This window comes from Pseudoliparis swirei, chromosome 3 (assembly GCF_029220125.1).
Source record: "Pseudoliparis swirei isolate HS2019 ecotype Mariana Trench chromosome 3, NWPU_hadal_v1, whole genome shotgun sequence".
In the NCBI taxonomy this organism is placed as follows: Eukaryota; Metazoa; Chordata; class Actinopteri; order Perciformes; family Liparidae; genus Pseudoliparis; species Pseudoliparis swirei.
The window spans coordinates 19088563-19115110 of NC_079390.1; the positions used below are offsets into that span (position 1 = coordinate 19088563).

A 26548-nucleotide genomic window follows, 5' to 3' on the forward strand; every position below is an offset into this window, starting at 1 on the left:
TAAGGATGAGGTCTGCAGAAAATATGGCTTCTAAAGACTGCTGATATTGAACACAAAAACAACCTTTTACTAAAGAGGATTGTTTTATGACCGATTGTTTCATCCGCTATTGTGGCTTTGATTGGTTTAGTTTTAAATCCAATTCCCCCTTTTCAATAACTGCATTTGTGATGCTGCATTTCATACGCTGGGTATAACAAACATGTAATAATCATGTAGTAATTACATTCATACAATTCTATTTCAAAGAAATGTATGTCTGACTGGAAATGTATCAAGTCACCCAAGGAGTCTGGACCCCCACCACTCCTCTGCATCATCAGATGAGCCTATACTGGAATTCCTTCGAAGCTCAAAGAAATGTTCAACAGCTGAGCTCCCAGCGCTGCCTGCTGCCCTCCAGGTTGGAACTCCTCAGACAGCTCTCTGTAGGTGCTGCAAACTCTGCGCTCCTGAACATCATCCCTATGAATGGCATGTTTCCATCTGTGTCGTGCCTCACCGTATAACACAACTAAAGACCTGCGAGGAAGACGAACGGCTACATAGACCTCCTCTGCTAGTCCCAACTCTGGCAGACCCTGTTCAAGGGACATGGTGAGTGTCGTGTTTGATAACATGTTGATGGTGACGAGCCGCTCCCCCCACAGCCAGGAGTCGTCGAGGTGGGGATCAATGGCGGAGCCTCGCTGAGGATGGTAATCCAGATTGCACTGCTCCACTGGCTGAAATCCAGCTAGATTTGGCTCTTGTTGCATTCGAAGCACTAGTTTTTGGCTCAGAGCAGGAAGTCCACTGAAGCTACCAACACGCACTTTCCTTTTCTTGAAGTTAATCTTTGGACCAAAGTCCTGCAACAATTTGAAAAAAGATGTTTGTTTATTTCATCAGATTATCACAGCAATAATTATTATAAAAAATGTGGGAAATGTATAAAAACGTGTGGACCGTTTAGTCTCCACTAACTGTTTAAATCCTATAGTTTCATTTGGCTATGAGGGTGTGTACAAAAACTGATCCACAACCCAACTATACACTTTGTTTTTGCATGCGCGATTCAGGGCAGGACAGGTTACAGAATTAGGATCTGTCCATGCAATTGTCTCATCAACCAGGATACCTGCAAACACCTGTGGGTGTGCAGGGAGGGTCGCTGATTGAATAAAGTAAGCCTCAAATACAGACACTAAATAATGATATAAATGTGAAATGTACAGCCTTAAAAAAAATGTATTCATTGATAGATGTGTATGCGTGCAGATGCCATTCAGAAAATACACGTGTTCCACATCACCTGTTTCCTTCGCCCAGACTGAGACTCGTTCCACAAATCCTGGTCCATCGTGCTCATCAACTTGTTCTCCTCCTCTTCTGATATGAAGTTCTCTCGCAGAAAAACACCAGGAAAGGGGAAGGATGCAGCCTCTGCTTCTTTGGAAATTGCGAGCCTCGTCTCAGGGTCGTAGAGGAAATGATGCACAATCTTAAGAGAAAAGCAAAATAATGCTAACAACGTGCAATATGACAGTATGAAATTTGAATTAAAGTCAATCAGAGACACACGCACACACACACAGTATTAATATTAACCAGTCATTAAATGTATGATCTAAATAAGGTTGAGTCAAAAGTACAATATTTGCCTCTGATACGTAGAAGTATAAAAGTAGCACAACATGGAAATACTCAAGTTAAGAGCAAGTACCGCGACAACATTGAACAGCAATTCAATGTTGTTCTTGCTCTTAAGCACAGACGCGTCCTAATATATTTTGTTGTGAACAAGAAAATCTGGTATAAAGAATAAATTATTATATTGCAAAAACGACGAAATACATCCAGTCATACCGAGAACAGAGCCCCTTGATAAAGCATGTCCTGTGGGGGCATCCGTAGCTGCTATTTGTGAGTGGCGCGAGCAAAAAGCTGCGTCCGTTTCCTGCCGATAAAATGTGTACAATACGGGTTTTAATCAGATATGTTTACCTTTGGTTCATTCGCCTCCAACTGTCCCTTTCCCTTTAAAGTGTCACACTGGAGACACCGCCGGATGCCTTTACACGCGCAAGCAGTAACGCCGCAATCAGCAGCCATCATGTTATACTGCGTCACGTGCTTCATCGTCTTCTTCTTCTGTCACTGTGAAGGTGACGAACCTGTTAAAAATAAGTAGACATCGCCACCTAACGAAACGAGTTGCCTCTGTCGATTTTGAGATTATTTAAAACGTTTTCAACACTCGAGCACGGACAGACACACAAACACGCACACAAACACGCACACACCCAAAACCACGCACACGTCAGTAGTGGAATGTAATATAATTTAAATACAATTCACTTAAATACAATTTTGAGGCACTTGTACTTAACTTTACATAGTATGCGACTGTAAACTTCTACTCCACTGTATTTTAGAAGCCAATATTGGACTTTTCACTCCACAACATTTATTTATCACGTATTTATAAGCTGTAGTTTTGCAGAGTTAGCTCGTTACCAAGTAAAACATGTAAATCCTTGTATATATGTTATTTTCTAGTGGTTTAAGCAACATTGTCAACATTGGCCCTATATTTACCAGATGCATTATTTCAAGTAATCTACGCTTTAATGCATCACTAATGATAATCCAATCATAGCATATCATATTTAGAAATGGGACATTCTGCATAATAGGTACTTTCAATTTATTCTGGTGCAGATTTTTTTGTACTTTTACTGACTAAGATTTTGAATACAGAAATGTTACTTGCAAGACCATTGCAGTTACTTTAACTCTTTACTCTTTCCTTTTTAGTTAAAGGTCTCAATACTTCTTTCAACTGGTGGGCTTCCTCGTTCAGCCTGGAAGGCTCAGCTCAGGGAAAATATTCCCTCCAAACTCTCTGTAAACCACGCCCACCGGATGCACCTACATTTCCCCGGGAAAACTCAGCTGCTACAGAAGAAGAGAGTTTATTGAAGTCGATGAAGTGTCGGGTAAGTCATTTAAACCATGAACAATAACACACATCCATTAACCTAATGTTATCTTATGGAAGATACACGAGATTTGTACTAAAACTCACAAATAAGTGTTTTATTGTCTGAAACGTTGACGTAGTAGCCTCAAAATACCATACAAATGGTGCTTCCAACGTGGCTGGCGGGGCCGAATAACGTGAATATACTTTATATAACATCAAATCTATCACGGTGTCACGAAAATATGAGATTTAAATTTAAATATAAGATAACGTATTTCAAGAGATAGCTTAATGTTGTTTGAGGTGAAAAACCCGCAGTTGAAACTAAAACGTGTTTGTGTTGTTGTTTTGTTATTGTGTCAGCAAAATGACGAAATCCTTTTCAAACAAAGAGAAACACCAGTTGCATTTTCCATTTTAGGCATTAGTCTAGTAATTCCCAGCCAGGAAATATTTGTACCCTCGAAGGCTTGTGCAGTATGTGTAAGTAGTGAAGTAGCTCAGCTAATTTAAGAAAGTAGGAATTATGATTGTATTCACATAATCGTAATTGGACCATAAACCCACAAACAGCATTATAAATAGTTTTGAATCCAATCTTATTCTAATCACCTCAAAACTACACCCAACAATAGCCAGATGCCTCCCACTAGTGAGTGGATTATCTTCTGTGAAAACCAGTATGCAAATGAGCAGAGAGGTCAATGTGTGTTGTAGTATGAATGCAAACGTCACCGAACCCTCTGAAACAAAGAAACGGGACAGGAATGTGCAGAAGTTGGTCTCAGCCGGCTCCTCGAAAGTTAAGCTTTGCAACAATGAGTGCTCAAGGTGTGGTTAGTGCTCCCCAGTGGGTCATCATAGGTGCAGCACAGCACCTCGAAGCACCCATCATCAGTGATGTTTCAATTCAGTTTATTTGATATAGCCCAAAATCACATATTACGAATTTTCCTCAGAGGGCTTTACAATCTGTACAACATCACTGTCCCAGAACCTCATATCGGATCAGGAATAACTCCCAAGAAATAGAAAAAAAACTTTCACGGGGAAAATGGGAAGAATCCTTCAGCCGTAATATGTACAGAATTAGGGCTACTAAGGATTATTTTAAAAATCGATTAATCTGATAACGATTTTTTCGATTAATCGGATTTAAAAAACAATTGTATTTTTCAACTCTTTATTCAAAACAGGGTTCGTACGGTCATGGAAAATCTGGAAAGGGCATGGAATTTTAGAATGGTAATTTCCAGGTCTGGAAAAGTCATGGAAAAAACTTAAATCATAATCATCTGGTCTTTTCTACAGCGAAGCAATGGCGAAAATAACAGAGACACTTTTACTGGAGAAAGGATCCCCAAAAACCAACAAACTGGAGCAAATCAAGACACTGAAGTAAGCATGTTTTTCTTCAGCTACATAGATTTTGATTGTGCAGTATTTGTTGTGTGGTGACGCCTATGTGGAGAAAAAAAGCACTCTGTTACCTTTTAAGGACTTTAAATGACTGAACGTATTAATGCACCAATCAGATATACTGGATTGGTATCAGTAGAATAAAAAATTTAATTTAAAGATTTTAAACATTGTCACAACCAATTTTTCTTTCCTTTGTGAAAGTCGCCAAACAATTTAAATAGTTTTTTCTCTAAATAATAGAAAAAATATGAAATTTTCATTTATTTCTGTCACATATTTATAACGTACATTATCGAGTGTTGTTTGAAACTGAAGTTGATAGATCTGGGTTTTTATTTTCGAGTGTTTTATTTGTGCATGTGATCGAGGAACCTCAGTGTCGACGCCCATTTAATTTACTTTCACAAACTAAATTATGCTGAGCCGGAAAGAAACGTTGCAGATTTATTGTTGCATTTAGTTACCTGCCTTGGGGAAACATTAACTTTAAGTTCTCATATGTTCAGTTTATCCCGGCTGGGACTGAAGCCTCAGGACTTGCCGGTGAGGCTCCTGTCCCAGCTCCGGTCCCTGGAGCGGTTGGATCTCTCTGGGAACAAACTGGAGGAGTTGCCTAAGAACCTGGAGCTGCCCGCACTTTGCTACCTGGACCTTAGCGACAACCAGCTGGAGGATGTTACCACTCTGGAGTCTCTCAGCAGTCTGGAAGAGCTCAAGATGGAGGACAACCTTTACATCACTGTGAGTATGTGGCTAATGGTTTTCTGTTTGTATTTAATCCACAGTTTTAGGGGGTTCTTTTTAATGGAAATGTGAAAATGTCAGGGTCAAAGGTCATGTTCACACTCTGTCTTTCCATCTCTGTTCCATATCTTAAAAGACCACGGCTGGCTTGTGAAACTTTAACAGAACTTTTGTTGGTCGGTGCTTCGGTCTATCTGAATTGTCAAAGGCTAATTGGATCATGCTCCTTGAATAGAGTGTTAAATGATCCATTGTTTTCTTTCTGAGTCTCCAGTCTTTCACCCACAGGCTCTTTAGTTTACAACACAGAAAAAAAGGCCACATAAAAAGGGAAATAAACGATTTATTTGCGTTGCGACAGATTGGTTTTGACTGGCTTTGAGTAACCGTCAAGTTGTTGGACTTGTTTTTATGTTGATGTTCTGTTTTAATGTTGTTTCTATTTGCTTTTATCTTTTATTCTGTATTATTTTATTGTAAGGTAACCTTGGGCGACTTGAAAGGCGCCTCCAAATGAAATGTATTATTATTATTAAGTTTCATGCCATTTTCAACCTGCAACTAGTTGCGTGAAAGTTTCCCTGTGTTCGGCCACCCTGAAACCCAGTGGGTCAGTGGTTCGCGGTTGTCACCTTACAGCAAGCAGTTTCAGTATTTGATTTCACTGGTCTAGTTTCAGTCGTTTGCAATCCTTAACCTCACTGATGCCACTAAATCAATGAATTATTATGTTATGTAATGCAGTTGATAACACACAAATTATCTCTGCATTCACATCTATTTGACTGTAACTTAATATCAAATGAAAACGTTTTCATGAGTGGAGACCTCACTTTTTGGTCATGAAACAAAAAGAGATTAGGTCTTAGATCTGACTGTTACTTTTCGTCCTCAGGTGAGTGATAATTACAAGCTGATGGTGTTGTTGCCCAAACTGAGGATTCATAACGGTAAAGATGTCAGCACTACTGCCAACCACTTGCGCTATGTCTACATTGAGAACCTGAGGACAAGGGTATGTGGAACTGCTTACTTTTTGCTTTATTTTATGATATTTTTTAAAGGCCATAATACAGTGTTGTCCTCTATATACTCGATCAAGTAATAGGCTTAGAATAACGTAACATAGCCAGTTTGGTTACAAAGTCTCCGTCATGTTTGATATATTTCTGCACAGTTTTATTGCTTCCGCTGTTGTTGTTCTTCCATGCACAAATGGTCTTTTGTCATTTTAGATAATTGCAGTGTGGGAGAAGAACTTCTCTCTCCCGGATCCCATCACAGCGGAGAAACTGTCGACCTTGAAAAAAAACTTTGTCAACATTGCCCGTCAGCAGGTTCGATACGGACCCAGTTCAGTCAGTGACTTCACCAAATGGAAGGTACGTTAATGATGTTGGAGAAGTTTGGGCACCTTTTTCTTTGTGTTGCCCTCTTTTCATTTTCATTAACTGTCTGTCTCTTCGTATCCTTTCGCTTTCGCTTCTTAGGTGGAGATTATTGCTAAGGAGTATCTGCGCTCTCTGACAGAACCAAAGGGAGAACCGGAAACCAAGGGGTCTCCAGACACAAAGGAGAACTATGTAAGATTCCAAAGGATGGCCTGCTTTAACCCTCCTGTTACCTTTCGGATCAATTTGACCCCATTCAATGTTTAATGTCGGTGTTCTTTGGGGTCAATTTGACCCCAGGCTGTTTTTCACTGTGTCAAACATATAAGAAATATCAACTTTTTTATATATTTAAAGGGCTATTTAGGTAGTCAACAAACAAACATAAAGTACCTCACACTTAAACTTGGGAAACAATATTAATTCTAATAATTTTCTGGAGGTCAAATTGACCCCGAGGGTAAAATATGTTCGTAAATGTGAAGGTAACAGGAGGGTTAACACACAATCTCCACCAAACTGGCTGTCACTGTGATTCTGAAACTATAAAGTCCCTTTAGAGAGTACTGGTAGCAGTATTGGGCAATATATTCAGGGATTGTAAAGGTAATGCAGGTGTTTTGTGTGAATGATTCATTCTGGAGTTTATTTAAAGTGAGCTTTTTTTCCAGGACGAATCAACGTCTACAAAGAGGAAACAAACCGCACTAGTTGACGCCAGCATAAGCCTGACGCCTCGCAAGAAACCGCGCTCCGATCTTCCAGTCTCCCCAGCTGAAGCGAGTCCTCGCAAATCTAGCCTTAGCTGCCAACTTCCGACGCCGAGTCAGACCAGCACCATCAGGATGAGCCCCCGCAAGATAAGTCGGCCTCCCGCCACCCCCACCAGAGGGCAGGTGAGGGTAGAGACGCAGGGGAGAGGATCAAAAGTGCAACCAAGCAAACAGGAGGACGAAGCTCAGATACAACGGAATAACCGAACAGACCGGCAGAGAGACGCTGACTTGCTGTCCTCAATGAAGAGCTGCAGCAAGACGCAGGTGATGTACACACAGCTGTTAGACGCAGGTGATGTACACACAGCTGTTAGACACACAACCCCGTGTTGTTCCTGACGCCATCAAAGATTGTCAGTTTTGGGAAATTAAATCTGATCCACAATCTGCCCCTTGTTTTTGGATAAGTCTCTCTGTCCACTTTAATCAAGATAGAAATCTGAATGTTTGTTTTTTAAGTTTATGAAAAATCAACATTAACAGCAAAAGATGGTTGGTCCACCATCTTGGATCAGCCTGAAATGTCTCAACTACAATCAGCTTTATATCTGCACAGCAGTATTTAATGTCCAGCTATTGGTATTTTCAGAATGTCATGTCATGAAAGTCCATTTCCCTCCCCCTCATCAGTCTGCTATAATCTCCTCCCCTCCATCTTCCCCTTTGTGTTTCCATGTTTCCCTTCCTCCAGCAGCCGGTGTGTCTGAAGCCTCTCCACGTCCTCCAGTGCCACAGTAAACAGGACAGCTCGGAAGACTTCTCTACCCAGCTGTGGGCCTGTGCTTTTCAGCCGCTGCCTGATTCCACTGGTACTGATTTATCACGGCAACACTAAGGCCTTTTTTAAAATTTGGGTTAGATGATCAAAATGAAAGGCTTTAAATCAGTAGTTCAAGCGTTTCTATAATCCTGTTCATCGGAGAAATATAGAGATAAACTCAGTCCCCTTTTTCATGTATCATTAGGCGCTGGAGGAGGAAGCCGTCTGGTTGCTACCTGTGGCGGAGACTCTCTCTGTGTAATTGACTGTGAAACCGGGATGGTGATGAAGAAGTACAAAGTTCCTGGAGAGGTTTGCCCTATTAATCAGCTAATAACAATGTTCTAAATGCTCGATTTCTACATCTACATTCACAGAATACTTCAGACATTTTTGAGTGACAGCATGACTTTTGCAGACATTAGAGAACTTCATATTTGTAATTTGTAATTTGTGAAATTGGGCTATACAAATAAACTGAATTGAATTGAATATATTGTTTTTTAAAGATGTATCATTGCAATTGTCTTTAGTATACATATCATTCTACCAGCTTGATATGTTGTCTGACGTTGGTATTCGTCGTTTCCCACAACAGGAGTTCTTCTCCCTCTCCTGGTCCACGGTGTTGATGTCCAGAGGAGGCGGGGCCTCGGCTCAACACTGCAGCATTGTGGCAGCAGGTGGGAAGAGGGGACTGGTCAAACTGATCCACCCTAGAAACAACGTGGCCTACGGGGAGTTCCGGGCCAGCCGTAAGGCGCTGTCGGTCCTCCGCTTCAACCACCACCAGGGAAACTTCCTCTTCAGTGAGCCATGGCTATTTTTATTTGATCGATTTAAGAACTGGCGGTGTGAGCTCTGTGTAGTGGACAGTCACCCAATTCAGAGTCATATTCCGTGCAATATTCTTAGTAATCTTTTTTAAATGACTGCAACAGTGTTCTCTTAAAGTATGTGGAATCATTTCAAAGGCACCTAGATTATTGTCCAAATTTGAATTAGGCATTCAGTGACATGTGAGATGTTTGAAAGATTGTAAGAAATGCAAACGCTTGAGGAAAATTGCAGTATTATATTTGTTAGAGAAAATAAAAAAAGAAGACAAAAGAATTCACGCGTTATATTTTGAAAGGGGGCATGCATTGAGGCTGCTCATATTTGTTTTCTCTTTGTACTCAACTGCTCCGATACACTCACCAGTTCACTTTCTCTCATGCAGCGGGCTCATATGACAAGAAGATTGTTATGTGGGACATCGGTGGAGTGGATAGCAACTACAACTACAAAGTAGTGTGAGTATTTATGCTCGGAAAAGTCCCTTTCTTGTCCAGTGAGTCTGTACGTTTGCTTTTTAGCCAATCAAATGTCACACCTTTTGACTAGAAGAAAATCGACATTCCTCACCAGCAGGGTTGTGTTTGTTCGTAAAAGGTCCTGGCTGCAGTGTTGAGATATTTCTGTTTGTCCCTCCAGTCAGCTGCTTGTGTTGGAGAGCAGCACCACCCCTCTGCACATCTGCCTCCCCCCCACGTCTCCCAGCTCCAACCTTCTGACTGCCTGTGAGGACGGCCTGCACTGCTACAACACAGTACTCGGCACAAACAACACCACAAAGAGGTAAAGGCTTCCACAGTGTGCACATGTTGGTGTTCTTGTGTCCATATAAGTGTCACTTTGCGCTGAAGTGCAGACATTTCTTACGAACGGGGAACATGAGGCGGATCCTGGCCTGTTTTAAAAGGGTTAACTTGGCTACATCTATGGCTAATTAAAAACCTAAATTTACTTGGCTCTGTTGACTGGAGTTTGAAAACAACATGTATAAAACTAGAATGGTCACTCGGTAGAGCGCATACCTTCGCATATCACAAGATTGGGCATTGAATTATGAACATGTTGGCATTAGTTACATGCCAATTGGATAGAAATTGACCGTGCTATGGTAAAAAGAAGATTTTGACCTTTTCATGACCTTGACCGTTGACCCGATCGATCCCAAAATCGAATCAAATGGTTCCCGGATAGTAAACAATCATCCCACCAAATTTCATGCGATTTGGCTTAATACTTTTTGACTTATGCGAGTAACACGCATACAAATAAATAAATAAATAAATTTTCAATGCGAAGGTAATCGTACATTGGACCAGCCAGTAACATTTAGTGTGGTTTTGTTGTTCTCAATAGGACCAAAGAGATGGAAATAACATTTCCTATATATAAGAAGGAAGACAAAGACCATGACTACCATACCGTTGATGGCCTTAGTTTTCTTACGGATGACATCGTGGGTAAGTGAGGCTCTTTACAGTATACCACAGTTCACAATACTGCTGTGGTATTACTAACAACATCTAGAAAAGTACGGCCCCTTAATGAGTAATATTCGGTCATACTGAATGTAATTATGATTTTTAGCCATGCACTCAGTGGCAGACACTGTATATGAGGACTAGCTAATTGCTTATGAATATTTAGATTGTGTTAAGTATACTTTTGTTTTTTCTGCTCCCTGTCTCTAAAGACCATGACTTCCAATGGACTTCATGTCTGTCTTTACTTACAAGTATTTTGTATATACTGTATATGAGGACTAGGGAATTGCTTATTAATATTTAGATTGTGTAAGTAGTTTGCTCACCACTAGGTGGCACTATACTTTGGGTTTTTTCTGCTCCCTGTCTCTAAAGGCCATGACTTCCAATGGACTTCATGTCTATCTTTACTTACAAGTATTCAGGATATAAAACCCATCTATAAAACTTCTCTGTGTTGTAGTTTGTGGTGGTATATCTGCTTGGTATGCTTTTTAACTATTAATCATACATTTTGATGATCTAATTCTGTCCATGATTTTGCTTAAATATTCTCCTCTTTTGTCATCATCATTTAGCCTCAAAGAACTACATGCATTGTTCCATTTATTTGTGGAGCTGGAGCAGGACAAAGGCCCAGCGGCCAGACAAGAAGGACAGGACAGTTTGTGCTGTGGTTCTGGCTGAGCTGCAGTGGGCCAACACTGAGATTCCCTACCTGGCTCTCAACACCTGCCCAGGTAATTTCCAAGTCATCTGATCAGTAAAACTGCGTTTATCATTTTGTTTACATTTTCTAATAATCCTTCATCAAACCTGAAAAAATAAGTATGAACATGTTTTCTTTTAGGTACTGATGTTCAGCAAAAATTAAAAACAATAAATATGCATTAATAATGCATTTGATGAAATAGAAAAGAACATTGTTGTACAACAAGATGAGGAAAACCTTTTGAGCACTATTGCACAGTATGAAAGCATTTTTTTCCTTTCCGTTTGTTCTGGTAGCTGCTGTTCCAGTTTTTTTTTCTCACTTCAGTCTTTTGGCTGAAAAAGTATTCCTGAGCCTTAAGGTGTGTGTGTGTGTGCGTGCTCTCTCTCTCTCTCTCTCTCTCTCTCTCTCTCTCTCTCTAGGCCGTGCCTACATAGTGTGTGGCGATGACAAAGGCAGGCTGTGGACATACCACGTCTCCAACTTGCAGAAAAACAGTCTCCACACAGGGAAACCCATACTTCCCACTGAGGTATCTATCTTCTCAAAATGTCCTGTTAACTATACTACTCTGCTTTTATGAAATATTGTAGGGGAACCCTCTATTTATGTCATAGATATAAAACAATTAATAAATGCTATTCAGCTCATTAACTGTAATGGCTGAGATCTGGGAACACGGTGACATTAATGGAAAAGTAGTCAGGTGGTTGAAAATTCCATACTTTAATGACAAGTTAACACATTAATCTGCGTCAGTGCACTGCTTAAAAACAGAGTAGATATGGCAAATAATTACATTCAAACATGTATACAATGATAAAATAACAATCGGGTTGTGTCCTTTGACTAATGCGATTTTTTTCAAGTAATCTTTTCATGGATTCAATCGACAAATCTACAAAAATAATCACACAAAAACCCCACTCTAGATCTAGAACCACAGATGTGTTCATAAGTATATGGTTCTACGACTAAATACATTTGTGCGTCAATGTGAAGCTCACCGTTGACCCGCTAACGTGGTCTTTGTTTCGGCAGGTGTTGGAGTGGCTGACCCCGGTGAGGAAGGACCACGGCCAGCTGGAGGGCCCCTCCATCAACAGCGTAGCAATGGACCCTGAGCTCAACTTCCTGGTGGCTCTCAGTGACAAGAATATGGTGATCGTGTGGAAGAGAGAGGAATCCTCCTGAGCAACTCGGACTGTGTGGCTGAAACTCATGATTGGAAGTCAGGTGTTTTTGATACAAATCCTTCGGGGGTTTTCTAATGGAAAGGAATTTAGGTCATTATGAGCTATGGTTTGTTTCCGGTAACGCCAACATGCTGCTCGGTCTGTTTAGGGGAAAAGTGACTTATGTTGTGAGATCAACAGTAAGATCTAACCCCAACACCTCATTAGAGTAATATGTGTGGCCTAAAGAATTAACCGTTTTAATTAGCAGAATTTTATCCTAATGTACATCAATATTGCTGCTGTTGGGAATAGTAACCAACAGAAGAGATGTCACACAACTCTTTCATTTTGTATGTAGTTGTGTATCTCGAAGATTTTTATTTACATTTTTAAATACATGTTGAGTCAATATTCCCGAATGAGCAGACAGCAGATTACAGTTATTTCTGGAAAGTGACATCTGAAAACTCACCTGCAATTACTGCTTATTGCCATAGGTGCTGCCAAATGGAACAAAATTGTATTATTTTATATTGTAGCTATAAAATATAGAGCATATAAAAAAAGTGTGTTTTAAGTGTGTGCCTTCCTGTTAAATAAACATAAACTTTGAATGTTTGCAAGGTGTACAGAAACACAACTCCAAATAAATGCTAATGTTACCAGTTAGCCGTAGAGACTTTAAAGTGATACACAATGTGAGGCAGGATTGTCTTCACAACTCATTGTCGCCCCAAGTGGCCAAAAAGAATGAATGCAGAATTAATTTTGTGTCTGTTATGAATAGGAAGTCTCAAACTTTAAATTCATGTCTGTTTTTTGGGTGCAATTTGTGCTTCCTCTTTTTTTCTTCAAATGTACATATTTTGAGTGAATGATTGTGTGTGAATGAACCTCATCTATTTTGTTTTGGTCAGTCTTTGGACCTTGCTGTTTAAAGTAACTATATAAAGTCCTGATAACAAGGAATGCAAACAGTCCTCACTAAGGTCAACATTGCTGTGAGGCGTGAAGAGGAGTAGAAAGGCAGCCTTCTTACTGCCTGCTGAGTAAATACAGCAAATAGTGTTCCTTTTTACTGTCTAATCCTACAGTACTTCTACTGTGTGTTTGTGTACAACTCACCATGTTGTTATGTGTTGTGAAGTTGTACAAATATATTGATTTAATAAATCAAATAATTGCATTTTAAAAACGTATTTCATGATCTGTGTGTCTGCAGTCGTGGTTTATATATACACGATTGAGATATCTGAATATGTATCCTACCACCAATAAGGACCAAATTAAAATCTAGTAAATACGAAGGATTTTTAAACATGCATTAGTGTCGACCCTTTCCTCTTGAGCTCATGCTACAATACTTGTTTATCGTCCAAGTCCGGCTGTTCCCTGCAGTTCTGTACAAGGGGAGGCGGAGGGAGGCGGGGTTCGCTCCGCCTCTGGACTCACTGATTGGTTTAGCTGTCATGGCGTCGCCCCCAGATTTCCCCTTTCTGGCCAATGTGAGCAAAGCCCTTTCTGTACCCTCTCTACTGTATTCAGATGCATGCCTTTGTGCACCATTTCGACGCAAAGCTAATGGCCTCGTAGCAAACCCTCTCCAAACCATTCAGTGCTCGTAACGGGAACAGGGCAGCCCACCTTGTTCACTCACACAGCTCGTTTTCCAAATGCGTCCGGGACTGGCGGGTATCGCGGTGGAGATGCTGAGCGGCGCGACCTGCGGGCTCAGGCCGAGGCTCGACAGCCTCCTACTGGCCACCCTCACCAAAACAGTGCCGCCGATGTCAGGCGTCGGGAGCCGCAGGTTTCGGTCCACGTCCTCGATGCAGGACTTCTCGGAGATGGCGAGGGAGCGGTCGAAGACTGTCACTTCGTTTTACAACCAGTCCGCAATCGACGTTTCTGCAGAAAAGGTGAAGAACGTGACATATATTTTTTTTCACCCGGCGCGCTCTTCTGATACCGTTGCTCCGACAACGAGGGGCGAGTAAGCTAACTGCTAGCAATGTTTGTGATGCGTTCACCGACACTGAAAAAGGCAGGTAAATGCGGTTGTGATCCGTATTTCAAAGCGAACTCGCAAGAGTTCGTAGTTGGGACCCGATGTAAGGTACGCGGCTTTCTCCAATGCGATTACTTTATACAATTATTTATTTATTTCAAGTAAAACACATTGAAGTTCCAGCTTAACGTTATATCAAACAAAACAAGTAGCTATTGTTAGACGTATTAATTTCCCATGACAATACATTATTTGTGTTATTTGTCAATCGTGATTATGTGCACGATTATATATACATATTTATAGTAACTCATTAGTTGCCCGTTACATTAACTATAACCGCTATTTCAACGATTCTCCCCCGAGGCCTTGAATGCATCGTGACGGTTCTTTGTGAACGTTGTGTTTTTGTGCAAGTGACCTTCGTTGATCGCGGACAAAGTAATGGCATGGGGAAAAGTCCTGCGAGCTCAAGTGGTGTCTGGTTGTGGCAAAGCTGTCAATATTTGTTGTTTCATCTGGTGTAAAGTTTCAGCGATGGAGGTCGAGTGACCCAGTTCATAATTCAGCTTGTGTATTGTGAAATGCTGTCAATTTTGAATATAGCTTTTTCCATCCTCTTTTTTCTCAAACTATTTGTATTTATGCTAAGAAAGAAAACGAAGCCCTTAATAGTTTGTTATATGATTTCCAGCTATCTGTTGAATATGACTGGTCACACACACACACACACACACAGCAAGTATTTCTTCACAGTTAAATGAGGAAGGAATTTGCAGCTACATTTTCAAGTTCAATAATAATGTCATTAAACCACCACCCTTCCCCAACATGGTCATCAGCTGCAAAAGGGAGGTTCTCCAAATAATTATGACTATTATATGTTACGTGCTGATCTCCACGACCACAATTGTGGCTGATTATAGTCAGCTGCAGTTTCTGGTCATCTGACTTGGAGCTACACTTTAACCTGGTGCAGTGGGTCCCAGCAAAGGGCTCTGTAGGAGGTCATAAGATGATTAAATGGATTAAGAAAAAGAAGGGTGGGGTGGGGGAGATAACAAATGTATGTGGCTGTTCATGGATCTTGTACTTTGTACCGGTTCTGCAAAGAAGCACTCGAGACAATGTTTTCACACTGTCATAGTCAACACAGACACACGTTACTTATTAAAAGTTGTCTGATCTATACTTGGTAACAATGTTTAAGCTACTTTATTCTTTGATAAGATAGTTTATTTCAATGGTTTATTTATTTATTTAAAGCTAGACTCAAAGTTCTCTGTCTGCTTGTATTTGAATGGTAATATTAAAGTATTAAAAAATTCTGGTCTTCTTACTGAAACGTTGAAAAAGTTGAAGGACTAGCATTGGGATATTTTAGACAATACCCTTATAGTGCTATTTCTGAATGTGTATTGGTCAGGAAAGTCTTTATGGGTCCCACAGTGTCACGTGACCTGCAGTCCTGACTCCAAGTGTGTATGTGATCGTATGTGTTACTGTCTCCCCAGGCCTCGGTTCGACTGACCTTAGCAACCCTGCTGTATTCTGGGAAGTCTCCTGATGGGCACCACATTCTGGTAAATATTTTCGCCGCTTTGAGAGGACCGCCAGGTTTACCTCTTTCATTGTCGAGCTCTTTGATCTGTGTGACTCCCCACTGACTTGCTTTTCTTTGTCCGACGTCTGATCTCAGAGCAGTGCCAAGTACCTGCACAAGGAGCTGCCTGTGCGAATCGCCCATCGCATTAAGGGCTTCCGCAGTTTGCCCTTCATCATTGGCTGCAACCCCACCATTCTGCAAGTGGTAAGAACAGCAATTCGTCAGGGAATGTTATCTTGGAGGGCCTTCCCACGGTGTCCTCCTGTCCACATGTCGGCATATCCTTAGGCGAGACACTGCACTATATCTGGATTAAAACACAGATAGCTCTTATTATGGTATTTTTGTCGTTCGACTATGTTGAGGAAATGTTACTTCCTGTATTCTTGTTCTTAGTTTGTACTCTAGGTTGAAATGCACTTATTGTAAGTCGCTTTGGATAAAAGCGTCTGTTAAATGTGATGTAATGCACAGTGAAACATTTGAACAAATACGTTCTCTTTATACTGAGCAACACGTTTCTCTCTGAAACGAAACAGTAAGGTTAGAGTTGCCTATTCTTAGAAACTAGATCGTCTGCAGATTTTAAATGATTTTTGCCGGCCATAAAAATGTACAGAACATTAATGTTGCCGGTCTGCAGACATGGTGGTTGCAGCTCTTCGTCTGAAAGCACTTAACATGGATTATACATATTTTATATCGCACTGAGTTCGGTGAATGATACGGAAAGTGTTGACCTCTTCAGGCGTCGGCCTCTCTCCATGCACCCTGGCAGTGGGTGAAGTTGTGCCAGAAATACCTCCTCTGCTTGTATAGTACAGTCTAACATGTGTAACCTTCAGTATTCAGTATGTGGGTCAACTTGACATGACCCATTGCCGATAAGGTAAGAGCAGGGAAACGGAGGAAGTAGTGTAGCCGTAATACGACTCCATGGAATCGTATGGTGATGAAAGTCCTACATCGAGATATCGTGACATGCAGTTCCGTCGTCTAAATTGATAAAGGCAAAGCAATGGAAAACTTTTCTCCTTATCCTTATTTTTCACTAACCTTTGGTGGTTGAACTCAGTGGTGTCACCGAAAGCACAATGAGCCTCATTGCAAGGACTTAAGACAAAAAGAGAGTTCCTAGAATTTGCTGAATTCACCAGTTTTGTTGGCCAATGTGGGTTTGTCAAAATGACAAATGTCAAAACTTAAGTGTTGAATACCTGCAGCAACCAGAACACATTTCCTGGAAAAGACACATCGCTGTTAAAGTTTTTTAAATGCCATCATGGGCAAACTAAAATCCTCGTAAGGCCTCCTGTGCAGAGGCGGTGGCACAAGCCGGTCATCACACGCAGATGTCTCGGAACATCAGCCAACAAAACCCATAAAACTATCGATTCACAAACGGTGACATTAATTTAGATTTTGGTTTGACGTGTTTTTTTGTTCTTTCCCCCCCCCCCCCCCACCCCGTAAGAGTTTCTGGTTTGTCCCCTGGTGGGGTCTGGGAACACTGTTTTTCCCCTGCGGTCAGAGTAACCGTCTCCTTGTTGACGATGAACTTTCACCCAGATTCCTTCCTCTGAAGCTGCTCCGTGGAGGATTACATAATGTGCAGCTCCTTTTGTACGCCACCAGTTGTAATGCAGGCCAGAGGGGCTTCACTCGCTCTATCTGTCTCAAGAAAACAACACTTGAGGTAGAGTTTCAAAAGATACACGTCCGGGTTATGAATTAAAGTTTGATATAACCACCCCATTTGAACATGCATTAAAATGACGAGCAACATTTCTTTTCTGTTTCTGGAACGGAGTCGTAGAAGCTTCCTGAACTGTTCCGTAAAGTCCACCACATGTGGATTTGTCAGCATTGGTGTGTAGGGCCCAGTCAGGGGGCGATGCTTTATCGATGGATGGACGATCACAGTCTAACTTCCACCTCTGCTGTCCTTTTCTTGCAGCATGAACTGTATATCAGAGCCTACCACATGCTCATTGACTTCCCCCAGGTGAGTTTCTCGCACACAAACACAGGAAACGCACACAGACACACACAGGGGTCATAAGTTCAATTTCTTCATTTCTTTGGGAGCGGTCCTGCTTGTGACCGTCAACGGGAAGTGTGTTCACGTGTTGTTCGTCTGCCCAGTTAGCTGAACATAGCTGGATGTGCTGTGTGGCTGTTTTCAAGGAGAGCTCATAAACATAGAGGATTGTTGGCTCAGCAAAACAGCCCAGCTATTGGTTGAATAAGTGTAAGGCATAACATTTAAATTTGTTCTCTCTCTCCCTCTCATTAACACATCTAAAGTAAACACAAGATTCAAAGTGCTGCTTTTGTGTGATTCTTTGTGGATAATTGGATAATTAATCTTTCCAGATTCATTGAAATCGATTTGAGTTCTAGTCGCCTAAGAATTTCTTTGGTCGAGGACAGCCGACAAACAAACAGATGACCGCTTGTGCAATCTTAGTTTCAGGCATCAGGATGGATTTGGTTTCAGTAAAATAGCCTCCATGCGCGACTGCACGGTTCCATTACGCCACACTCTGAAAGCCACAAATCAGTGGAACACCCTGCTTGACAGAGAGCTGCACTAAAAATAATTAAAATAAATAATTGAAAGCTGGTCAGCTCTGTACTTATTGAGCAACATTATATTATATTATTAGCAAATTTGTATTACTTACTTTTAATCTGCAGTACTGTAGCTTTGCATTGTGTGTTCTTACCACATATACTGTTGTAGTGTGTCTTAGTATACTGTTTGTTATTGTTTTATGTTTGTCAAGGGACGACAGATGCAAATTAGCTGTAGCTACAATCTGGTACATTCCATCAAATGGTGACATTTATGTTTTAACTGTGACGCTAACAACTGTACATGGTCCCTTTTTAAATGAAGATAATATTAATAATAATCAGAAACCGTGTGGAATGTTGGGTCTGTCCTCTTCAGAATTTGACAAGTGTTCACAACTGCAGGCAGTGACAGACCTGCTGAACATGTTTTCTGTTTTGCAATAGTTGAATATTCAGGCTCACATTTGTTCCTACGTGGACACCAATCCCAGAAGAGATAAGTCAACCATTCTAAAAAGACATTAACTACCTCTTTATAGTCTGCTCCACCACAGCAGCAGGAATTGGTGATTAATACTTCTGATCTGTCATGTGGGTTTGAGACATATTTTTTTCATATTTTTTTTTCAGAGGTCAGAGGATCTTTAATTTGTAAGAACTAAGAGTGCAGTCTGATATCTTCTAGCTCTGCTACTCATGCCTTTCTGGTTCCGGGTGCTACAGCAAATGACTGGCTGACTTTAGTAGTTGTACGTTATAAGCCAGACAATAGAAGATGTATGACCTTTGAACAGCTGGAAGGCTTTTTTTGTGTGAAGCTTCTGTGCAGGAAGTGTCGAGTTTCATGGACGGTTTGGGTTTTGTTGTTTCAACTTTGCATATACTATGCTGAATTCAGCAAGAGAGGCTAACATGGGGGACGTGTTGAGTTTGCGTTAACATCAAATGTACACTTCAGAAAACAAGGAAGCCTAAGTAAATAAAAAAGCTGTCCTTAAAATAGACTTTTAATTGAAGTGTGCATTTTTACTATTCGCAGATCCAGGATCAGGACGCCGAGGCTCTATTCTGTAAGCTGGTGCAGCAGCTTCTGGATGACCACAAAGACTTGGTCACCATGCTGGCCCAGGGCTTCAGGGAGTGTCGCAGACACATCCAGGTATGAAGTGCACCTCCAAAAGTCCCAGAAGACAAGCTGCAGGATGGATCCAATGTTGGAATTGATTTCCCTCTCATGATTTTGTAATAATAGCCTATGTAGTATTCTGTTGATGACATATCATCTAGGCAATTGAAGGTCCTTCAAGCTGAATCGCTCGTTTCATTTCTCATGAAACCGACTGTTCGGGGTTTTAAATCCCCGAGTATAGTGAGTGTTCCAGATTTCTGCTTTACAGGAAATCTGCCTTCTTTTATTTGAAGGGTTTCAAAAGCAATGTTTTGCAGGACGAGGCGATCATACGCAGCTTCCTGGATACGACACTGTGCTCTCGCCTGGGGATCCGAATGTTGGCCACGCATCACCTCGCCCTTCACGAAGACAACGTGCGTTTATTCTGTGATTCAGATGTTTTTTAAAAATCTTTACTCTGTGTAGCTTGTAGCATTACATTTTCCAGTGAACACACCTTTTTTAAATTATTTTTTAAACTCGGTAATCTTTCAGCTGGTCATTGTAGTTTTTTAATCATCAAACATTTCTTAAACAAAAGGGAAACATTTGTTAATGGTTAATGCTTTCAGTCACTCATATTATTAATTAAATAGCTTGATATACAGTAGATCGCAGGAGAAGGAAACATCCCACACATTAAAAACTAGTTGATATAAAATAATTTAAAAAAGTTTCTTTCTTTGATTTGAGTATACGGAATTATTTCTGTTCTCGTTTCAGCCTGATTTTGTTGGGATCATATGCAGACGTCTCTCCCCCAAAAAGATAGTCGAGAAGTGGGTGGACTTTGCCAGGTAAGCGTTTAGTCACACAGCTTTGTTTATTTATCACCTTTAGATGACTTCTGTCTGCTTCTGTATGAGCACTCTGTTGACTGAGGGAAGTCAGAGTTCAGCTGATAAACTCCCTGAAACTGTGAATGTGATGTGAGCAATCATCTTTGTTTACCTTCTGTAATCTTATCTCCTGAACTTTTTCCCCCAATTTTTTTTTAGCAACTTCACAAAGAAAGTTCATAGAGTTTGTGGGCTAATAATCATGTATCTTTTGTTATTTTGGGGGGAAGTGTACAGCTGATAAACACAATTAAATCCGCACAAGAAAATTGTGACTACAATTTAAGTACATATCTCAAATATTCTATTTTGTAATATTTCTTTCACACATCCAAGTCCTCCTGAATATATATTGTAATAACTTTGTTTACTTTTTTTAATGTATTTTTTTTAAATCAACATAATTTGGGCAATATGACCGAATACCCACAAAATCTCCACCAGGCGTCTTTGTGAGCACCAGTATGGTAACTCGCCCAGAGTGCGGATCAACGGACACGTCGCAGCTCGCTTCCCATTCATCCCGCTGCCTCTGGATTACATCCTGCCCGAGCTCCTCAAGAACGCCATGAGGTAACCTGACTGACACACACACACACACACACACACACACACACACAAACACAAACGGCCGGCTCAACTGCCCGCTCCAGTTGTTGAAACAACTTGAACAATCTAGTGATGGTCTGTTCTCGGTGCGATCCACAATGCAGGGCTCACGATTGATTGTCTCTTTTCCTATATCGAGCATGAAACTTGAAAATATGTTTCATATTTGATAGTTTTACTGTCATCCATAAGGTCACACAATCAACAACAACAAAAACACACAAAAAATCCTTTCCAAATTCCAATTCATCCCCCAAAAGTAAGTCATCAAAAACATTATCGAGAATGTTCTATTATCTAGAAGAAGAAACAATATATTTTTGAATGGGGTTCAGTGAATATTGCTGAAGAGCTGGGGAAGGGTTGGATCAACCTCATCAACCACAGTCGTGACATTAAACACTGTGGCGATAACGTGAGCTGCCAAGTGCAGAGTATATTTAGAGATATAAGTATTCATGCTCATGAAATTGCACAGAAAGAAAATGTGTACGTGCGCTTTCAACCTCTGAGGCCAGCCACACCTTTAAGGGTGAGGCTCCACCCAATGAATTAGCCGGCAGTCGTTACCACAGTTACGCACAAAGCGACTCGCATAACGGTGTTTAAAGGTGGCGTCTGTGGTACAATGACATTGATCCAACCTTGCAGGAAAGCAATGTGGTTTTTCGGACAAAAATAAACTGGTTTCTTTTTTATAAATTCAGATTTTCTTTCTTCCTAATACCCCCCTCCCCCAATTCCCCAGGCTCTGTGATAAATACAAAAATGTTGACCGACAATGACTCAATTATGCCGCCATAAATGGTTGAACCCCTTAAAAGAAAAACATAAATCACCTTTTCTCTCCATAAATACATATAATCTTAATTTATGTTGAGATTATATGTCGTACTTGTGGTAAAAATAACATTCTCATCAACATCTTCACAAAAAATAATTACACATTTTCTGGTCGAAGAGTCCCCGCTCGTAAATTAGATTTGTACAAGATGACATTTTATTATGAAATAACAATCTAGATGAGAGATTTTACAGTTAGGGTTAGCTGTTACCTGTTTTTCGTTAGTCCAAACGGGCCTGCATTGTTAATATCATGGACATGAGTTGAGTGGAAATAAAATACCTTTTGGTGGAAACCCTAAGAGAGGCACTCGAGTGGTGATGTTAGTCCACAGCCACCCAATAAAACAAAATCCAACGCATGCTGTCAGGGCAGTCCCTTTAGGACTTTGTAGAAGGGCTCTGCACAATGAATCCTTTAAAGCGGGTTATGTGCCATATACATACATATACATATCCTCCTCTGTTGCTCTCCTGAAGGTTTCGTCCCTTTTTTCCCAGTGAAAAGGTTTTTTCTATTTCTTGGGAGTTTTTCCTGATCCAGTGTGAGGTCCTGGGACAGGGATGTCGTATGTGTACATTGTAAAGCCCTTTGAGGCAAATTTGTACTATGTGATGTTGGGCTATATAAAATAAACTAAATTAAATTAAATTTAATTGAATATGTTTACACAGCCATATATAATGGGTATACAGACACCTCAAAATACAGTTTGAGGTCTGTATTTGCTCAAATACAAAAAAAAAGTGTAAGACAGTAAAACATGTTTTATCTTCTCCGCTATCTACAAATACATGTACTCACTTAAGTAGCCCACATCATCAAATTAGTTATAATTAATATGATAATGTGATTTACAGAATATTTGTTTGTTTATATAAAAAACTGAAGTTGACAAAAGAAGTGCAGGACTCGGCTGCAGCTGTTCAGTCAAGTCCCCTAGTGGTTAAAGTCGGCCAATTCGGTCTGGAGTTTGTCTTAATATTAAATGGTTTGATAAATGAAATTTTTGACATTGCAAATTTCTCTGCTGTAGGACCAATAAAGGATTTCTCTATCTGATCGTATTCATCTATTGTCTCTTCAGGGCAACCATGGAAAGCCACTTGGACACCCCATACAATGTACCCGATGTGGTCGTCACCGTTGCCAATAACGACATTGATTTTGTCATCAGGTGAGTGCCGACACATCTGTTCAATAGCGACTGGTTTAAAAAATAAATTTAAAAACCTGTTTCTTCAACCCTGCAATGCGGCTGCCAGCGATGCCTTCCCCTCAAGAATTACATCTAGCTTCATCCATCCTTGTCAGAAACTGAAGCATTTTAGGGTCCCCAATTTTACAGGAACCAACGATTGGATCGCTTAAAGCTTCCAAAAGTAACTTACCTTTTTTTCCCTTCCTTTTTAAGGATTTCAGACCGCGGCGGCGGCATCCCTCACGATATTATAGACAAGGTGATGGACTACCACTTTAGCACGGCTGAGGAGAGTGCACAGGACCCCCGAATGAGCAACTTCTTCAACAACATTACAAACAGTGGGAATCAGTCCAGCCCCATGCATGGGTGAGAATTTTAAATTCATGTGCTGAATTGCGGAGCCATGGGAAATACTTTAATTCTTTTGATGTGCTTTCATGAGAAAAGTTGTTCTACTTAATGTGGATACGGCACACTGACTGACAAGAAAATAAAACGTCATACCAAAGAGGGTGGAACTATTGAAACTGGATCGGACGTACCAATCCAAGCACAAGGGTTTTTTAGTTTTATTAAATAACTACATTTATGCTCACATTGTTATGCCTTCAGGAGGCTTTTCGGGGAATTCCTGTATTTCAGAGCGACTGGTATGGGTGGCATTTCACAGTTGTGTCCAGGACTTTGTCCGCGCCTGTGTTCATAGTTTTCAGATCATGGTCAGCCACTGTGCCTCGTCTAACCCTGCTCGCCGTCTGCGTCTTTTGTGCCGCGCAGGTTTGGTTTCGGCTTGCCCACGTCCAGGGCCTACGCCGAGTACCTGGACGGCTCCCTGTCCGTGCAGTCCATGCAGGGCATCGGCACCGACGTCTACCTGCGTCTGCGCCACATCGACGGCAAAGGAGAGAGCTTCAGAGTGTAAAGCTCCTCCTTGGAGATCCCAAACAAGGAATGGGGCCACACCGAGGGCTCCCCCACCAGGGAAGCTGACATGAACTACAGGACCTTGTGATAGCCTACACCCAGTATTTTGTCAGAAACCTCCTAAATTCACCAACCCATGATTTTTTTTTTGCCTTTTAGACTGACTATAAGCTATGTTAGCTCTCAAGTTGATAATATCAGTTGTTTTTCTATCGCGTTTTGTTCCCCGTGGCGTGTGAATGTTGAAGGTCATCGGGACAAACTGGACGGTAGTGGACATTGATGTTAATATGGGAGGAAGGAAGGAAGCAAGCAAGGAAGGAAGGAAAGGAAAAAGAGCTTCAGTTTTAAAGAAGCTCACTTTGAAGTTACTTGTCGCATAGCCTCGCAATAAGTACAGATGTTTTGATGATTTAATGTTTCAAATGAAACTCCCGAGACACTCCAGCAACCCTGTCATAATCAACGGTCTGTAAGTACAACCTACGTGGCCTCAGCATGCGCTGAACACCTCAACTCTTGACAAACCATCGCGATATTCTACAAATCCGTCTTGAGTTCAGCTCCAGAAATACAATAAGAAAACGGCAAAAGCTCATTAATTTGGTGGAGCTTTCAGGCGGGAAGCCCCCCGAGGTGTTCAGTGGCCTTACTGTGTGACGTAGTTGTTCAAACCGCTCGCCCCGCCCTCTTTTCTTTTTGCTGCCTTTATCAGTTCACACAGACGCTCGCTGTCTATTGTCTCACTTTACCCGATCAAAACCTGTACCTATGATAGCAGCCCCCTTGACTAACAAAGTAACAATATACCAGAGACGTATGGTCCTCCTTTTTTTCATTTCTTTTTTCTTTTTAGAAAGCTTGTTTGAGTTTGCTGTGTTTTTTTGAAAATATTTTTGTACAAGAATACATTTCAAGATGGGTTAATTTGCACGGTTTCAAGAGGAAAGTTTGAATAAGCTAGGTTTCTCGTCTTTATGAAGGTCAATTTACTCCAGATCACAACTTGACTGACATTTGCTTGAGATGCCTTGTATCTTTTTATCATGATACCTGAAACATCTCATCTGTCCAAATCGGTTTTAGTCATTCCTCATTTTTCTTGTGAAAGTAAATCGTTCATGATCACAGATCAAATTGGCTCTCAAACGAAAAAACATTTAAGTTGTGATCACAAAAATAATCAACGAGCAAAGCCCTGGACTTTCTGATTTTTCAGTTTGAGTTGTACGAGTCAAACGATACAGTTCAGAAAAAAACTGAAGCCAAGTCACGACATTTTATCACCTCAAGCACTCCTTGCCTTTTGTTGAACATTCCACAGTCGAGCAACAGATCAGCCAGAATCTTCATTTGGAGTATTTATCTTTTTTTATTATCAGATAGGACATCGTGAAGATGGGAAATGTATGAACTTTGTTAACCAACATTTCATCCTGAAGCTTCAAAAACTTCACATTCACAGACAGTGGGGAAACTGAGACACTTTAGTTTTTTTTGTCTTTTGAAAACCGATAAATGTTTTTTTTTTATACCTTACAAATCCAGTAACTTGTTCACTTGGATTTGCACTCGCAACAATATGCAAAATGACTTTACATAGAAATGTTCCTTGAGTTGAGATGTTTAAAACACGAGTGAACCAGTTATTTCTGACGTAAGATATATTGTAAACATAATCAAATTTCATTTGTAAAAGGCTTGTATTTATTGAAACGAAACAAAAAACCCTGTCTAATTGACTGCTCCAGATTAACAGAATGGCTTCTATTATCTGAACTTGTATTTTTGCCGGGGTTGTCTATCAATTAATGTGTTTATTGTTGTTGTAGTGTGTATATAGTTTATGCATGTAAAGCAAACAGGGGAGTTAATGCCACATAGCTGCCAGACTACGGTTTCAAGGGGTTAAGGTGGATGCAGTGATCCTTTTAGTTTTAGAAGGGGAAGAGGATGAACAAATCAGGTCATTTCTATTTTCCTGGTTTCCAATTTTGTAATTTTTGCATAGTCAACCACAACAACAAATAATCATCTCCAATACATTGCCAAATATTGGAGTCAAGTTACTGACTAAACCTGCTGCCATGGAGTGTTTTGTCTCCTAGACTGAATTGGGTTTCAAACCTCTTTTTTTTCCCAGTTGTGTTTTGTGACTAGATATTAAATTTGACTTGGTTGGAACTTTTAAGTGTGGTATTATTTATTTTTAAACGTTTGTGATCAATGTGGTACATTTTCATAGTTATAAAATATGAAAGTATCACATCTGTGGTCTCTAACTTGCACAACCCTTGTCAGGAAAGTGAAGTTAATGTCACAAAAGTCTTACAGCTATTTAACCCTTGTGTTGCCTTAGGGTCATTTTGACCCGAATCAATATTACACCCTCCCCCTGCCTCTGGGTCATTTTGACCCGATTCAATGTTTCACCCTCCTGTTACCTTTATATTTACAAACATATTTTACCCTTTGGGTTCAATTTGACGCCAGC

The 26548-nt window shown here is 40.6% G+C and overlaps 3 protein-coding genes across 4 annotated transcripts; 2 read left to right on the forward strand and 1 right to left on the reverse strand.

The window, feature by feature from the left end:
* Window positions 1-6: 6 nt before the first annotated feature.
* On the reverse strand, window positions 7-2097 carry alkbh4 (alkB homolog 4, lysine demthylase). The gene is made up of 3 exons (XM_056406486.1): window positions 1987-2097; window positions 1295-1483; window positions 7-851 (listed from the first exon to the last, which is right to left on the reverse strand). The coding sequence occupies exons 1-3, from the start codon at window positions 2095-2097 to the stop codon at window positions 330-332; spliced, it is 822 nt and encodes a 273-aa protein (XP_056262461.1). The 3' UTR covers window positions 7-329.
* Window positions 2098-2872: 775 nt separating this feature from the next.
* On the forward strand, window positions 2873-12883 carry lrwd1 (leucine-rich repeats and WD repeat domain containing 1). 2 transcript variants are annotated; one of them, XM_056442243.1, is made up of 16 exons: window positions 2873-2981; window positions 4280-4366; window positions 4897-5131; window positions 6030-6149; window positions 6370-6516; window positions 6625-6717; window positions 7197-7565; window positions 7993-8110; window positions 8267-8373; window positions 8660-8870; window positions 9284-9356; window positions 9538-9681; window positions 10252-10355; window positions 10958-11119; window positions 11514-11623; window positions 12133-12883. In XM_056442243.1, the coding sequence occupies exons 2-16, from the start codon at window positions 4287-4289 to the stop codon at window positions 12283-12285; spliced, it is 2226 nt and encodes a 741-aa protein (XP_056298218.1). In that variant the 5' UTR covers window positions 2873-2981; window positions 4280-4286; the 3' UTR covers window positions 12286-12883. The 2 variants fall into 2 exon arrangements, with proteins under 2 accessions (XP_056298218.1, XP_056298229.1); XM_056442254.1 differs by having other exon boundaries at window positions 7996-8110.
* Window positions 12884-12989: 106 nt separating this feature from the next.
* bckdk (branched chain ketoacid dehydrogenase kinase) lies at window positions 12990-26245 on the forward strand. The gene is made up of 11 exons (XM_056442269.1): window positions 12990-14188; window positions 15792-15860; window positions 15977-16087; window positions 17841-17888; window positions 19503-19622; window positions 19910-20008; window positions 20358-20431; window positions 20918-21046; window positions 23014-23103; window positions 23341-23496; window positions 23908-26245. The coding sequence occupies exons 1-11, from the start codon at window positions 13943-13945 to the stop codon at window positions 24050-24052; spliced, it is 1287 nt and encodes a 428-aa protein (XP_056298244.1). The 5' UTR covers window positions 12990-13942; the 3' UTR covers window positions 24053-26245.
* Window positions 26246-26548: the final 303 nt, after the last annotated feature.

Bases quoted from the DNA above. Each gene is read 5' to 3' on its own strand.
- alkbh4 (XM_056406486.1), bottom strand. From the start codon at position 2,097: ATGATGGCTGCTGATTGCGGCGTTACTGCTTGCGCGTGTAAAGGCATC. The intron at 1,484-1,986 runs GTAAACATATCT...TTTTCTCTTAAG, and splicing joins TGGAGGCGAATGAACCAAAG to ATTGTGCATCATTTCCTCTA. The intron at 852-1,294 runs GTGATGTGGAAC...AAATTGTTGCAG, and splicing joins AGTCTGGGCGAAGGAAACAG to GACTTTGGTCCAAAGATTAA.
- lrwd1 (XM_056442243.1), top strand. From the start codon at position 4,287: ATGGCGAAAATAACAGAGACACTTTTACTGGAGAAAGGATCCCCAAAA. The intron at 6,517-6,624 runs GTACGTTAATGA...TTCGCTTCTTAG, and splicing joins GTGACTTCACCAAATGGAAG to GTGGAGATTATTGCTAAGGA. The intron at 6,718-7,196 runs GTAAGATTCCAA...CTTTTTTTCCAG, and splicing joins CAGACACAAAGGAGAACTAT to GACGAATCAACGTCTACAAA.
- bckdk (XM_056442269.1), top strand. From the start codon at position 13,943: ATGCGTCCGGGACTGGCGGGTATCGCGGTGGAGATGCTGAGCGGCGCG. The intron at 20,009-20,357 runs GTGCGTTTATTC...TTCTCGTTTCAG, and splicing joins TCGCCCTTCACGAAGACAAC to CCTGATTTTGTTGGGATCAT. The intron at 20,432-20,917 runs GTAAGCGTTTAG...AATCTCCACCAG, and splicing joins AAGTGGGTGGACTTTGCCAG to GCGTCTTTGTGAGCACCAGT.